Source organism: Sciurus carolinensis, chromosome 4 (genome assembly GCF_902686445.1).
Source record: "Sciurus carolinensis chromosome 4, mSciCar1.2, whole genome shotgun sequence".
Taxonomy (NCBI): domain Eukaryota; kingdom Metazoa; phylum Chordata; class Mammalia; order Rodentia; family Sciuridae; genus Sciurus; species Sciurus carolinensis.
Window position 1 is genome coordinate 90,089,913 of NC_062216.1, and position 16,292 is coordinate 90,106,204.

The window sequence follows — 16,292 nt, forward strand, 5'->3', positions numbered from 1 at the left end:
AGTCAGCATTGCCAATGTAAAAAGGATATTCATTATATTAACACAATTATTATAGCAAATTAAGGCAAGTAAATATAATATCTTAAAAGTATAAATTAAAAGGTAATGTTCAATTTTAGGTAAAGAAATCTTTAATGTTGCATCTTGCATTTCTGCAAAATGTTGTAAATTTCAAAAGAAAAGTAGGTAAGAGTATATTCAATATATTGCTAAACACATGTAAATGATCACCTCAAAATTGATCAGAGACTAAACTATATAGATCTTAAACCATAATCATTAGTAATAGTAGAAGAATCAAAAGTAAAACCCCACCACAAAATTCTGTTTACTTAACTCGTTTTTGCATGGATTTATTTGAAAACCAGATAAAAGCTATGTTCTCTTTCTCGAAATATAGGAAAAAAAACAAAATTTCCATCAACTCATAAATAACTCTCATGATTTATAAAGCCTCTGCAGCCACTCAGGAATCCTGAGTTTGCTCACAGCCTTGTTCATAAACTTCACTATTCTTGAGGGAACATGTCAGAGTCCATGGAAGATTAGAAGGAGCGAGGCAGGTGTTGAAAGAAGAGAGTTACTCTCCTACCATGCACGTAAGCTGACCTAGAGGAGGGGGAAGATCAACAGTAGGCTGCCCCAGTCCTGAGACCGTCCTGGGAAGTAGGAACTATGATTCTCATGCCAGTTCCATTTACCTAGAAAAGGGTACTGCCTTCCATTATGCTGAAACACTATAAAAGAACAAGTTATAGTTTTATATTCTGGAAGATTATTTGAAAATCAATCAAATTCACTTTTCACCTTACTAAAAGCAATGGAATATAATTATTATTATGACCAGTAATCCATAGATATGTCAAAGTATTTCCTTAGTGAAATGTATAATAGCCACTTAAAAGATTAATGTGAATAAAAAATTTACATTAGTGTAACAAACACATCATGTGTATATTTTAGTGTTACACTCTGGGTTTTCAAATATCCAGCTTTGTGCCAGGATAACATGTTAACCTTTGAGTCACAGAAAGAAGTGAAATAAATGATCTCAAAATTCAATAAAGATAAGATATGCTTATGAGGAAATGAAGCCTGGAGAATACAGAACGAACTCAAGAGGAAGGTGGTAAGGGGGTAAAGGAAGAGTCTGAGTAGGATATGAGGCAAATTTAGATGAAAGCCAAGTGAAACCTAATGCCTGTCAGGGAAGTGTTTGCAAAGGCTGGAGAATGTCACCTACAGTGAAGACAAACACCTACTAAGCTCCTTATCAGAAAATGAAGGGACTCTACCAAGAACATTGTATTTAGATAAGCACAAACTACTGTGGAGGAAGTCGAGAGGTAAAGAAATGGGGTCCTGCAGAAAGAGCTACAGAGATGAACTAGTGCTAGCAGTATAAGCCAAGAGTATGACAAGGGTGTTCAGAGAAAACTGTTGGGTCTTAAAAGGTGAATAAAAACTCATCAGGTAGATAAGAAAGAAATGGTGTTTAAGGCAGAGGAACAGTATACAGACTGTTGAAGGAATTGCATGCATATTGATAAGTCAGCAGGAGAATGAGGACTTGGAGCATTGTGGAGCATGGGGTTAGAGGGCGAAAGAGGGTGGAGTCAAGTTAAATGTGGTCTTGTAAATACGGAGTTTCGTGGGGAACAGTATTTCTACTCTGAGTTTCCTCCATACAGTAACAAGAGAAAGTTATGAAGCCGTGTTTTATTTTTAAATAATAAAAAACACCGACTTCAGAGGTTGGGGGATTGAGTGAAGTAGAGAGGAGAAGCAGATATTTTTGTTCCTCTCTCCTTCTTTTACCCGTGACAGCAATGGAGCAATATTGAAGAGTTTAAACATTCTTCCAACAAATATTTTGAATACAAAGTATGTGGCTTTAACTCACCCTTAAAGAGTTTAATGGTAAAGGAGAAACACACTAATACATATCATGTAATCAGTATTATGTTAGAGTAAGGATAACAATGATGGAAATTCTTGAAGATGTGAAAACAATGAACGGAGCACGTATACCGCATGCCTCTGTCAAGCAATTTAGGCTTCAAGACAAGAGAAATGGAATTGTAGATAGAGGATGGAAATAAAGGAAAACTGAGTTTTGTTTTTTGTGGTTCTAGGAAGGAAGAAACAAATGTGTCAATACCTTGAAATGTCCATTCCAAACAGAAGCCAAAGTAATAGACATTAATGCACAAAGGTTAAAGTAAGAATCTGGTTGTGTTTTTTGCATCTAAAGGAATCCTATCCTAAGAGATATCTAAGGTATTCATCAAAATAAAAATTATTTTCACCTTTGCTATAATTATCCTCAAGTTGCATAAAATCAAATTGAGGTTTGGATTTGACCCATAAATGTAACTGTTGACCTGTATTTACAGACCAATGCCTTGATACCTAAAAATTGAGGACACAGGGTATTTGTGGAAAGCTAGCTCTATCACAGAATGACATAGTAACATAATTTTAAACCTCTTTTAAAAAGTTGAAACATCCTCCCTAAAAGATAAAAAGGAATAAAGAACATTTGAATTCATGATGTAACTGGGTAGACCAAAAAAAACTCAGACCCATATACTGTGGACTGGACTCTTCATCTGACTTTAACATCAAACACTGTGTGACATCAGACACATCTCCACCTTGGACTCCCTCTCTCTAAAATGACAATGGGGGCGCAAATGTGTCCACATTTCATTCTAGTTCTGAATTTCTCTTAGTCAACAACAATTTCTCTTAGTCTCTTACTGTGTGGAGGAAACAATTATTTTTGTCCTCGACATTTTTTTAGACATTATTTTTCTAGAATAAGATTTTATTAAGGCATTCTCTAAGGCTTTATTTTATGTTATTTTTTTTTGAGCAGTTTAAACTGAAATGATCTTCTATTAAAAACTTTCTGGAAATTTGATCGCTACAGAGGCATAAAGAATTTACTTTAGTAGAAAATTATTAAATGCCACTTTAGTATTCAATATTTCAAAAGAATTTAGACACACACGTGCTAATGGGAAACATTAAACAACTGTGTGACAAAAATTCCCAAGTGGAGGAAACAGTGTGAGCAGTGGTTAAGACATGGACTGTAGACTAACAGTGACTTCAGTGTGATATATTTAATCATCAGTTTCTCATCTGAAAATGGAAATAATAGGAATCGGAATATTTAGGTCATGTGAATGGTATTCCCTAAGACAGGAATTCTGGCTATGCATGGCAGCCCTCATATTAAGATATGCATACATATTAAATATTTCATATAAAGTACTTAACACTGTAGTTAATACATGATATAACCTTAATATGTGTTAACAAACTATATATATTATATTTTCTATATTTTATGTACTTCCCCCAAAAAACATCATATACTTTCAGGGTCTTGATACAGAAATGTGTTTAATATACACATAATTTAATATATGTTTAATATACTAATATTAAACTTCATTGTGACTCTAGAACTGCTAAATCTAATAATGCTAATTGATAGAGCACAAATATTATCAAATATAATAGAACTGCAATACATAGGCCAGATATTTAAAACCACAAATTTACTATGAACTTTAGCACACCATGTCAGTTGAGGTGACATTGGACAAGAAGAATCTTTAGCACCAGGCCTCTTTGGGTGATGAGAGGCAAAAAGTATGATACAGCAAAAAAACACAAACAAAAATATATTTTATGTACAAAATATATTATTATATTCCCTAGTGTGACTCTTAAAATATTTTAATTAATTGCTTGAAAAACTAGGATAGCTAGAACACAGTACAGTCTTTTCATCAACCCATATGCAAATCTAGTTTTCTTTCTAACCATCTCACCTCAGTGGACTCCTTTTGTACAGCACACTATGCTTTTCTAACTTCTGAATTTGTTAGTTTGCTACTAGCAGGGGTAAGTTGGAAACAATGCTGTCTTTCTATTGAAATCTGCTTTCCCCTCAACAAGAGGAAGCAAAGGCAAGAATATGGCACCCTCATAATCATTTAGCTGGGGCTTAATGAAATTTTCATCACAACCTGCTGTTCATTTTAATGGCCTTTGAAAAACAATGGAAAAAATAGCTTGAGGGAAGAAAAGATTTGTCTGTGGCATATATTTGTGAGTTTAACAATTAGTTTCCTTCATTCTGTCTCTGTTCCACTCATATCCATATTGCTGTTCTCTTTACAGAGATGTAACAATGTTTGGCAGTTTTCAGAGTATAAACTTTTCTGTTCTTTTGTTAAATTTATTCCTAAGTGGGTTTTTTTTTGTTTGTTTGTTTCGTTTTTCTTTTTGATACTAGAGATCTTTGTGTGTGTGTGTGCTATACATAATGCCACAGTCCTAATGCTTGGATGATGTAAGGTTTTAGTGACATTTCTCAGGTCCAATCTTCTCCTTTGATTGCTGAAGTCTTTAAAGACAATGTTTCTTTCCAACTGTGGTGAAACATCTACACAATTCCTGAGATACAATTCCCTATGATTTTTTTCCTGAAATTATAAAAAGTTTTCTTCAACATTCTATTGATTTGAATAAACTTCCTGTTTTGTAATTATCTTATTGTTTTTATCTTTATGCTTAAGATCATCACTATACTCAAATAACTATTACTCCATGACACATCTCTCAACTAATGCAGTAATAAACATTTTTGCCATGACAAATTATCAACAAGAGCAAGTTCATTTATGGTTCTATATGCTCAAAGCACATGTGCAGAAATCTTGTATATTCAAACATAAATAAATCTTCATGGTTCTATATGTACAGAGAAATGATCTTTCCAAAACTCAGACTTCAAGATGCTTGCCTTGTAAAATTTACATCTATCCTCCTAAATTCTACCTCTATATTTTTGCTATATCTTTATATTATTTAGTAACAGATCACTACTTAGCCAAGCTTTTAAAATATTTTAGAGGGAAAAATACACAAAAGCACATAAATTTGGGAAATACAAAAAATAAAAACAGAATAATGTTCACAAGCAATGGCGATGTTTATTTGTGTCTATCCTTCTTGCTACAGATGCTCCATCTGCTCTTTAGCCTGAGCAGCAATTACTAGCTATTATACTTTTGTTCTAATTCTTGATACTTCTTAATGGCTCCTGCTAAGTAAATCAGGGTTGGGGTACTGTCACCTGCCCTCTTTCCCATTGGGATATATCTACGGGGTTTAGGCCTGTTGCATACTTCCAAATAAACCGTTAAGGCATTCACTTGTAAATCAATAAGATATGCTGGGGAAATACCAAGGTCATCTACCAAATTTCTTGGAGAACATCATATAACAATAAACTCCCCAAATTTCCTTTGTAATATAGTTCACACCACCACAGGTCGGTTCTTCCTTTAGCCCTACATCCAGAAGGCATCTGAAATAATAATCAAAAATTTATATATGAGGGAAGCACTTCCTAACTTATTCTATGAATAAGTTTGGCATTGTTTAACCTGCCAAAATGAGAAAATGACATTACATACAAGGTAAACTATGGACCAATATATGTTATGAATATAGGTACATATATCCTCAACAAAATATGAGCACATCAAATCAAACATAAAAAATTAACTACAGAGACCCAGTGGTATTTATTCCAAGTTTGCAGGCTGGTTCAATATTTGAAAATGACACAGGCTCAATAGTCTAAAGAGGAATAATCCCATACCAAAAAAAAATTTTCTTGACAGATTCTAAAGTCATTCCTGAAAAAACCCCTTAGCAAATTAGGAACAGGAGAAACCTCCTGAACTTCTGCAAGAGTCTTATAGCTCATTCTTAATGGTGAGAACTAGATGCTTTCCCTTTATATCAAGAACAAGATAAGGATGTTCCCTCTCACCACACTCAATCCACATGGTCCTGGAAGTCTTAGTTCATGTACAAAGACAAGAAGAGGAAATAAAAGCTACACAGGTTGAGAAGAAAGAAATTAAAACTTTTGTTTGCAGATAACATGATGGTCTATGAAGAAAATTTTAAGAAAATTGATAGAAACTTCTAGAGTTAATAGTAAGTAGCGAAAGGACACAGAATACCAGTTTATATATGAAAGTCAATTGTATCCTATACACCAGCACAAAGTAATCGGAATTCAAAATTAAGAACACAATCTGATTTTTATTTACATCAGCTGTTTATACCAGGATATAAATATAACAAAATAAGTATAAGACCTATATGCAGACAACTATGACACTCCAAAGAAATTAATGATATTAATAAATGGAGACACATTTTGTATTCATGAAGGTGAAGAATCAGTATTTTCAAGATGCTACTTCTTCCCAATGTGATCTGTAGATATAACAGGTTCTCAATCAAATTCAAGTTATTTGTTGGGTATATGCAAACTTATCCTAAAGTTTATGGAAAAAGCAAAAGACCCAGGATGACCCACACAATACTGACAGAAAGGAAGAAAGTCAAAGGACTGACACTACCCAACTTCAAGAATTATTATCAACCCATAGTAATAAAGGTAGCATGGTACTGGCCAAAGTACAGACGAATGAATCAACAGAACAGATGCAGAGGGCAGAAATAAATATACACAAATGCAGTCGACTATCTTTGGCAAGGGAACAAAGGCAATTCAATGAAGAAAGGGAGGTCTTTTCAACGAATGGCACTAGAACAAATGGAAAGCTATAAACAAAAGAATTATCACTAACAAAACTTACACCTTTTTAAAAAATTAACAATAATCATAGACCTAAATTGTAAAATGTAAATTATAAAACTCTAGACGTTAACATAGGAGAAAATCTAAGTGACCCTGGGTTAGGTAATAAGTGTATATCTATCAAAAGTATTAGCTATGCATAAAAGTTAGTAAATTGGACTTTATTAAAATTGAAACTTTCATTCTAAAAGAAAACATTAAAAGAATGAAATCACAAGCCATACACTTGGAGAGAAAAATTTACAGAATACACTTCTGATAAAAGACTTCTATCCAAAATATATAAGATGTCTTAAAACTCAATTTAATGAAAGTGACTACATTAACAAATGCACAAAAGAGCTAAACAGACACCTCACCAGAGAAAATGTACAGATAAGCATACGAAATGAGGTTGAACACTGCTTGTCATTATGGAAGTGAAAAATCAAACAATGAAATACTATTATAAACCTATTTAAATGAATAAAATCCAAAAAACTAACAGTATCAAATGCTGAAGAAGATGTGGAGCAACAGGAACTTACATCTATTAAAGAAATGTAAAATCATATAGATGCTTTTAAAACAGTTTAGCAATTTCTTAAAAAGCTAAACATTTTGCTCCCATATACTGCAGCAATCATTTCCCCAGGTATTTAATCAATTGAGCTGAAAACTTATGTCCACACAAAAATCTGCACATGAATATTGATAGAAGCTTTATTCCAAATAAACCAAAACTGGAAGTAACCAAGATGTCCTTTGATATGCAAATGGATAAACAAACTGTGGCACATTCACACAATGACTATTATTCACTGATAAAAAAAGATGAGCTATCAAGCCATGAACAGACATGGAAGTAATATATATTAATAAATGAAGAGCTTGTCTGAAAAGGCTACATGCTGTATGCTTCTAATTATAAGACATTCTAGTAAAGTTGAAATTGTGGAGATAGGAAATCTTTTCAGCATTTGCCTGGTAACCTGGAAAAGGAGGGAGGGATGAACAGGTGAAGCACAGGGGATACTTAAAGGTGATGAAAACTATTTTGCATGGTGGTGTAATGGGAACCAAGTGATTATATCCAGTTATCAAAACACTTAAAAATGTAAAATGCAAAGATTGAACTTTAATATAAACAAATTTTAAAAATCACTTGGAAGTTTGAGAACTGTATCAGGAAAGAAAACAAAGAATTTAATTGTGTTACAAATTATGAAATGACCTTACTGAATGGGGTGAGGGAAAAGTAAGTTACCTAAGTAATTTGGGAAATGAATGGAATCTCTAGGAACAAAAGCACAAGGAACTATATATAAGAACTATACTCTAGTTGATCAAGATATCTCCTATCACAATACCAGTTAATAATTCTGGTGTTGTTATACATGCATACTGTCACTGAACAATTAAGGGAGTGGATGGTGGGAACCAGGCTTCTCAAAGTTGGGTGGGAGTGTACAAATCAACAAGAGATGATGCTAGGATAATCCATGTGGAAATGGATTAGTATTGGACACATTATTAAGAATTCATGTTTATCTTCATGAAGGTATTGTTAAACACAGTAATATTTGTACACATGTAAATACACAGATTAATATAAACTCATAGACGTATTTACTGTGCCAACGGAGGGGACCTAAAAGAAATGGCACCTCAGAAGTAACGAGCACACCTAGAATCCAGACCTTTTCTCCAATCAAAGGAACCAGGGCTTCTTGGAGAAACATCTGATTGCAGGACTGGAGTATAAAATGTACAAAATGAGTCGTTGGCACTATAAAAATCAGGTAGTGCTAAAATAAAAAGAACAAACATAACCACAATGCTAATGGAATGTCAAAGATGACATACGAAGTATAAAATAAATATACATGAGTCTACAATAGTATAAATAAATGACTAAATAAATGAATGAGGGCAAAGAGATAAATCTCCTATGAAAAATAATTCCAATTCAATGATGTACATACACCACTCTAAACAAGAGGAATACACATAATGTCCTACTCCTTAACTGTGGACATGCACAGTTCTGTCCTTTCAAAGAGTGTAGTGTGGAAAAAGGGCAGGCAGCAACCTTACTGCAGAAAAATCTGACAAATACTACTTTAGCCAGGTCATTAAAGACAACATCCACATTCTTAATTGTACAGGAAGTATATAATGGTAAGATGTGACAAAAAAATGCACTTTACCTCTGTGGTCATCCTCCCCAAACTGCAGACCCCAGTCTAATTAAGAGGAAGACACCTGAAAAATTCCAATCAATGGATATCCTGCAATATACCTGAATCTCAAAACTTTCAGGGTCATCAAAAACAAGAATGGGATGATTATACCTAGGATTGTTTTTTGTATATCTCAAAATGCTAGAAGAAAAGATTCTGAGTATTTTTATCATAAAGAAGTCATAAATGTTTGAGGAGACAGGTATGTTCAGCCTGATTATAACAATGCATGAGTACATTGAAACATCACATGGTACCCTGTTAATATATGTAACTTTTGTTTTTATGTTTCAAAAAAAATCTAATATTAAAAATAAAGAAAACAAGAACAGTCTAATAGTTGCAGTCAAAAAGACCCTGGGAGATAAGACAACTAAAAGTAATGTGTTAGTTAAACCTTCATGGCATCCCAAAACAGGGAAAATTTTTTAAAAAATGCTTGATGAAAGCAAAGGAAAGCTGAATAAAATATGGACTTTGGTAAATAATAATGTATCAATATTGGTTCATTAATTACAACAAATGTAAGTAACTGATGTAAGATATTAAAAAGAGAAGAAACTATATGGGGGGTCCACATGGGAATTCTATATTATCTGCTTAATTTTTTTGTAAATATGGAACTATTCTATGAAAATAAAGACCTACTAATTTAAAAACACATGAATTATAATAGGGAATACCTTTGAATATTTGGCAGCTAATTTTTTCCAAAACACATTTAATGATAGAAAAAAACACACTAAAATGTTAAGTGACACCAAAGATGCAAAATAATTTGAATGGAAGAAGTTCATCCTGTTTAATGAACAGAATATGCAAAAATAAATATAAAAATAAATGCATCACAGGTTTCATATCAAAAAGCTGCAATTTTAAATCAATTTTATTTTCTTCCTTAAATTTAAAAAAAATAATCTGTATAATAAGACCATATTATTTTTAATATCAGGAAAACACACAATATTTTTTAAAACATTTTCTGGGACCTCCTTAGATCTCCATTTTTAACTCCATGAATATAGAAGCGAATGTAAGGTAACAAAATATCAAAAATTCTTGAATTACCCAATCATTTCTAGAATTCCATTAAATTCTAAGAACATGAAAACTGCATAAATAAAAACCATAATCCATGGCCCAGCTTTATATTTAATAGGGACGCAGGAATATTTATCACAATTCCCAAATAAACTAGTTAACTTACATTTTGTGTCAAATAGACTTATTATTTGTCAGTGTTCTAACAGTCTAGAAATGAGTACAATAACTCAGTATTACACAGTGTACATGCAGTATGTTTTTGGTTTATAGTATGTGTTTGCATATCACTGCTGGTTGGTTTGACTGAAACAGGAGATGTGTTCTTGGGTACGGTGTGGAATTCATGCTTAGGGTGGACACAGGTCTAAGTAAGAGTTCATAAGCATCAGCAACATAAAGGATGATCGTCCATCATGAATGAGCCTGTATTGGTTTATTTGCTTTTACTTTTAAGTATGCATATCACTTTCAGGCTGCTGTCAAAAACTGTTGAGGAGATTTAGAGATGAAACTTAAAATTCAGAAGCTCAGCAAAATGGGGAACACTTCTAACAGAGTAAGAGAATCAGTAATTTTTAAATATACAATAGGCCTAACCATATTAATTTTGGACTATGGAAGTAATAGACCTGACTATCAAGGTAGGATAAGATATATTAATGTGTAAAGCTTTAAAACTGCAATGAAATTCTAAAATGGTCCTTGAGGAAAAGAAATTATTGGAGATAAACAAATAAGACTGAGGTATTTGACAGGTCTGTGACTTTTGTGAACTCTGCTGCCACATTCCATTCTTGAATCTAAGTTTCACTCAACACAACTCACTTGCATGTGAAAATAAGGAAGATATCACAACATAAATGTATGATTAAAAAAGTCAAGAGAGGTGTGTCTAAGTGTTTCTGAGGAAGAATACTGTTCATCTTCATTGCATTTGTTTTGTTCAATTTAACTCTAAGAGCAGAAAGGAGGGGAAAAAAAGCACCTAGGAGTTAAAAATCAAGGCACTAAAACCAGGCAGCATCAATGACATGATTTCCTTTTCCAGCTTTTACCTTCTGGCTCGTTTTTGATAAGCTCCTCCATTTTCCTCTGCTTCAAGGTGTCAACAACATCAGCCAAGCTGCCCTTGCGCCTTTCAGGAGTCCCCAGGGTTGCACTAGACAAGGACTCGCCACTCTGTCGCCCACCTTCTTCTGCCTTCTGAGGTGAGGTAGATGAGTTGTGTGGAGCGAATGAAGACATAACTTTATTGCCATCAACTTCCTGAAAGACAAATCAAAAGAAAAAAGATTTTTTGTTTAAAGTTCAGTAAATGCTTTCTAAATTGGTTATGTGGCTCACTGAGTTGACACATTAAAAAGTGGCATGTCACTTTTTGCAAGAGCAAAAGCACAGAGAAATTTCAGAAAAGTAGTTACCTTTACAGGCTAACACTAGAGTGAGTCAGTGATCAACTCATAGGAAAAATCAAAATATAAGGCTTTTCTCTCTTAGACTGAAATAATAAGGCCTAAAACTAAATGGCAGTATGGTCTTATACAAAGCCTGTATTGACAAGATTTTATTTTTCTGCTTTTGTTTGAAAGTCTCAGATTTTTCCACGAACATTAAATGTAGTGGTCCTCTGTATTAAGCTTGTTCATGACATTGTTATATTTAAGCAAACAGCATTATATGTACATTATTTTCATCTTAAGTAGCAGCCTCTTCTTGATAGCACTCTTAATTAAAGTGGGCTTCTGCCCTACTTCTCCACCACACTCTCAGGCTTTTAAGAAAACACATAGGTGATTTTGACATCAGATAAGAACATTGCAAGTTCATTTCTGCTTATGCTGAAGATCTTTCTGATTTCCTTTGGTACCTGAAACACTGTTCCGGCACATGCTGATTCCAAATACTCTCTGCAATTTTGTACTTTAAGCCTCATTGGCCCTATAAAACAGTTTTCTTCAGTGTTTGCTTCTTTATTAGTGTGCATATTTGTATTAAAATAATTTATTCTATAATTCTAAAATTTAAATGTTTTTGTATTATTCTATTGTCATTTCCCTCATGATTTCTACCAGAACTTTGCAACATGTACACTATTTGAGGTATGTTTTGTATATAATATACTGGATAGATTTTTCAGGCACTTTCAAGGAGTGAAATTAAAATGTAAAGAACAATTAATTTTTTACTTAAAGGTTTTCCTAATATAGTCCCTTACTTTCATAATCCTTCAACTTCTCACAAGGTAGGGTTCTTAAAAATAAAACTGAGTCTTAAGAACTTTTAGTGTCACCCTAAGTATATTTATTATATCTTCGGTGTTAAAAGTTGCCATTAAAATATATTTGAGTGTGAACATATTTAATATTCAGAATAACAGATTACACCTGTTCACATAGTCCTTCTTTACCTTTTTAAGACATATTAATAGGATCTGTTGACTTCAGAAAAGTGACAAATCACATTGATTGATATCTAACGTTTTTAAGGTTAATGCTAATATTTTTGACTAGCTTAAAAATACTTAACTAAAAAACCTGTCATGCTAATGTTTTAAAGTAGATTAAAATAGAGATGTCAATGCAAACAATATGTTAATGTGATTGTGTATTAATGGATATGAACAAGGACATTAGCTATGGTATAACATCAGTTTGTTGGATAGGGCTGAGACACGTGGAGAAAGCAAAAGTAAAAAATGTGTTAATAGAATCTTCCAAATTGTGATTCTAAATCCCAAATGGTTTCCATTTCTTACAAACATTACAGAAAATGCTTCTGATGTACTATACCTTGACTGAACTATACACAATTTAGTTTCTAATGTACTTGGGTTTAGAAAACAATATGCATAATGTAATAATTATAATCCCCTGCAGGTGAAGTGAAAATACGCTTTTGGAACTGTGTATTTAAAACCCACGCATAAACATAAGCAAACACATTGTGTACTCACGCGCGCGTGCACGCACACGCACACACACACACACACACACACACACACACCCCTCTAGAAAAGAGCAGTCACAAATTAATTCAGTAAACAGACAAGCTTTTATGGATGGCCCATAACAAATCAGCATAGTTTCATGTATATTACAGAATACAGTAAAACCTCTTATTTTTCATGTAATATTTTTCTTCTCCTTTATTTCTGGGGACCAAAGCAGAAACACCCCAATGCTACCTTCATTTTGAACATTTTTATTTGTACTTTTTTTTCACATTAAATGTAGACAAATGTTAGGATCAAGAATTGGTAGCTGACCTTCATTTGCCATAACTGAAAATTATATGCAACTTTCTACAGTATATCATCACTAGAGGGAATTGTGCTTCAATCTGCATGCAAATATACAGAAATATCAGAAGAATACTTTCAAATAAAACATCCCATTTTGCAGGTCTCTCATTTTCCACACTTTGCAAAGAGGAAAGAAATATCTTTAGAGAGTTTAACATATTTCACAAGTATTCTAAATTCAGTTGCCCCAGCAGAATTACAATAAATAAATTAATTAAACATCATTGCTATTACATGCAGGCATATTTATCTTATCACTATTTCACCTGTCTGATTACATTTTAGCCTCTGGCACTGTTGATCCTTTTTAACAGTTTGATGTAGTTAACAGCTGCTTCAGTGTGGGACTCCACTGTTCATTTGCATGGTGAATAACTTGATAAGAAGTGCTGGCACAGTCTCCAGGAAAGGAAGTCCCAGCATCTTCAGTTTCTTCCCTGGGATTGCCTGTGCCATATGAAGTAATGACTATATGTTTCTTTGCACTCTGCCAAGGAGTGAAATCCAGAGTCAACTAACAAAGGGATATGTGACCCAGACCTGCCATATATATTTTATCATGTCTCATAGATTCTAAGTATTTGTAAACTACAGGGTTTTTCTCACAGTGATGTATGCCTTTTAAAGTTCAATGATGAAAAAGGTTCTAAACTTTCAGAATAAAGCTGAAAATCTTCCTCTGTCATTCTTCAACAAGTTTTAATCTTGTCCTCTTTGTCACCTTTGTAACCAAGAGAAAGGGTGTGCCTAAGACATCTAACCTCATTGAAATACCTTTTCAATTCATACCAAAAATAGCATTTTGCTATGAACATTTGAGAAGAATATTGTTCAATCTTAATATTTAAAGTTTAATTTGGGTAATCAGATGAAATAAAGATATATGTTTCCTTTAATATTCAAAGGAAATTTCATCCCTCTTATGGCTTCTGTCCACAAGAAACACATGACTATGCTTCTTTTTTGTTTGTTTGTTTGTTTGTTAGGCAAAGCTTTTATGTCTCATTTTAATTATTTTTTATCTGTTCTAGTTAGTTATACAACTTCTTGGTCCTATAAACTGATATAAACTGAAGTGCACAAAGGGTAGTAAAATCATTATATTTAATAATCTATCAGATTAAAATTGATAAAATAATAGCTAATATTAATTGAATACTTACTTTGTGTCAGGCACAGTTCAAAGTGCATTACATGCATAAATTTAATTAATTTTCATGTCAAGTGTAACTATGATTTCCATTTCATAGCTACAGACACTGAGGCGCACAGACTGAAAAATACCTGAATGATACATGAATGATAAAACACAGGCTAGAAAATCAACCCCAATCTACTGGGCTCCCCAGTCCTTCTTAAACCTTATTTCTACTCTGCCTCTCTTTAAAAACCAAAACCAAACAAACAAAACCAACCAGGTGAGGTAGCTCAACCATCTAATCCCAGCTACTTGGAAGGTTAAGGCAGAAGAATCACACGTTTGAGGCCGGCCTAGGCAATTTAGTGAAACCCTATCTCTAAAATTAAAAAATAAGAAAAAATGTTAAAGGGATAGGGAGGTAGCTGAATAGTAAAGCACTTGCCTAATATATGAAAGGTCCTGGGTTCTATCCCCAGCATTGCCAAAACAACTGTCTATAGACTCTACTTTATTAATGTTACAAGTGAACAAATGTGCTGTCTACCTAATAATGAAGTATGCAAATGAGAGTTTTTCATTCCACTATGCCTAAAGAAAAGAAATAGCATAAATGCCTTTAAATTAGTTAAACCAACTATTTTCCAGTTTCCTAAAGCTCTGTCTATTCAAATATCCACAGGTTTATGTCATATTTAAAAATGTGAATTTGGACATTTAAATCTAACATACAGAATTTTTTTCTAAGTGGCTATTCAGAGTAATTTTACTAGATAGTTTATGTTTTCTTAACTATCAGTATAAAATCTCTGGTATCTTCTTTTTAAAATTTTCTTTTTTAGTTGGAGATGGATAGAATACCTTTATTATTTATTTTATCTGGTGCTGAGAATCAAACCTAGCACCTTGCATACACTAGGCAAGCACTCTACCACTGTGCTACAATCCCAGCCCTGGGTATCTTCTTTCCAACAAAATAAAGTTTTGAACTTAGGAAAACATAAAGAAGATGTGAACTATCATAATTTGATCCTCATTAATACAAGTTCATTAATTTTGGAATTATATAGAGGTAGCATAAAATGAACTAGATATAGAAAAAGTACTTTGCTATTCAAAAAGTTTTGCCATGGTCCTATTCTTCATCTAACCACAGGATATTCTTGTAAAAATCACCAGGAAAAGATGTAACATAATTGAAAAATATCTTAAAAGATACACAGTTTGTTTATTCTTTAACGTCTGTAAAAAAATGGATAAAATATATCTTATTACAAATGTTTATCTTGAAACAAAATTCCACTACTTGTAATCTCTTCTGTCAAATTGGAAGATGTTAAATTTAGTAATAGCAAAATATATATTTTATATGTTTAAGTAGTTCTTTCAAATATTTTAAAGAATTTTTTGCTGAAGATAATTTTTGATAACATTTCTGCATGGAAATCTAAACCATGTTTTACTCTTTTTAGATTACAGATCTCTTGATAGTTATAAATGTTCTCTTAAATATACACACATGTGTACAAACACATACTCATGAAATTGCAAATACTGTCACATGTAATTTTAGAGAGCTAATTACTTTTAAATTTTCACAATTCCAGCTGTAAATCTATACCATGAAATCTTCTAGGAACTACTGTTTACCATGGATTCCAGTTTAAGAAGCTGTGACCTAAATGTACATATTCCCAGAAAGTACTATAAACTCATCAAGTCTACAATTACATAATTTTAAATAACCAATTACTTGCCTTCCCAACCTCCTCAAATAATAGCTTCCATTGACATTTGATCACGATAATGTTAACTAAAGGTATATACAGCAGTAACTTAAAATATTACTGTTCCAAAGGTAAGTGATTACAAAAAGATAAA

The 16,292-nt window shown here is 32.8% G+C and overlaps 1 protein-coding gene across 12 annotated transcripts in view; it reads right to left on the reverse strand.

Annotated features, from left to right (window-relative positions):
* Sox5 (SRY-box transcription factor 5) overlaps positions 1 to 16,292 on the reverse strand; it is a 943,363-nt gene that overhangs the window by 273,525 nt on the left and 653,546 nt on the right. For all 12 annotated transcript variants that reach the window (XM_047549529.1, XM_047549528.1, XM_047549526.1 and 9 more), the window contains one exon: positions 11,028 to 11,238. In XM_047549529.1, coding sequence (XP_047405485.1) covers positions 11,028 to 11,238 — 211 coding nt within the window. The remainder of the gene's footprint in view (positions 1 to 11,027; positions 11,239 to 16,292) is intronic.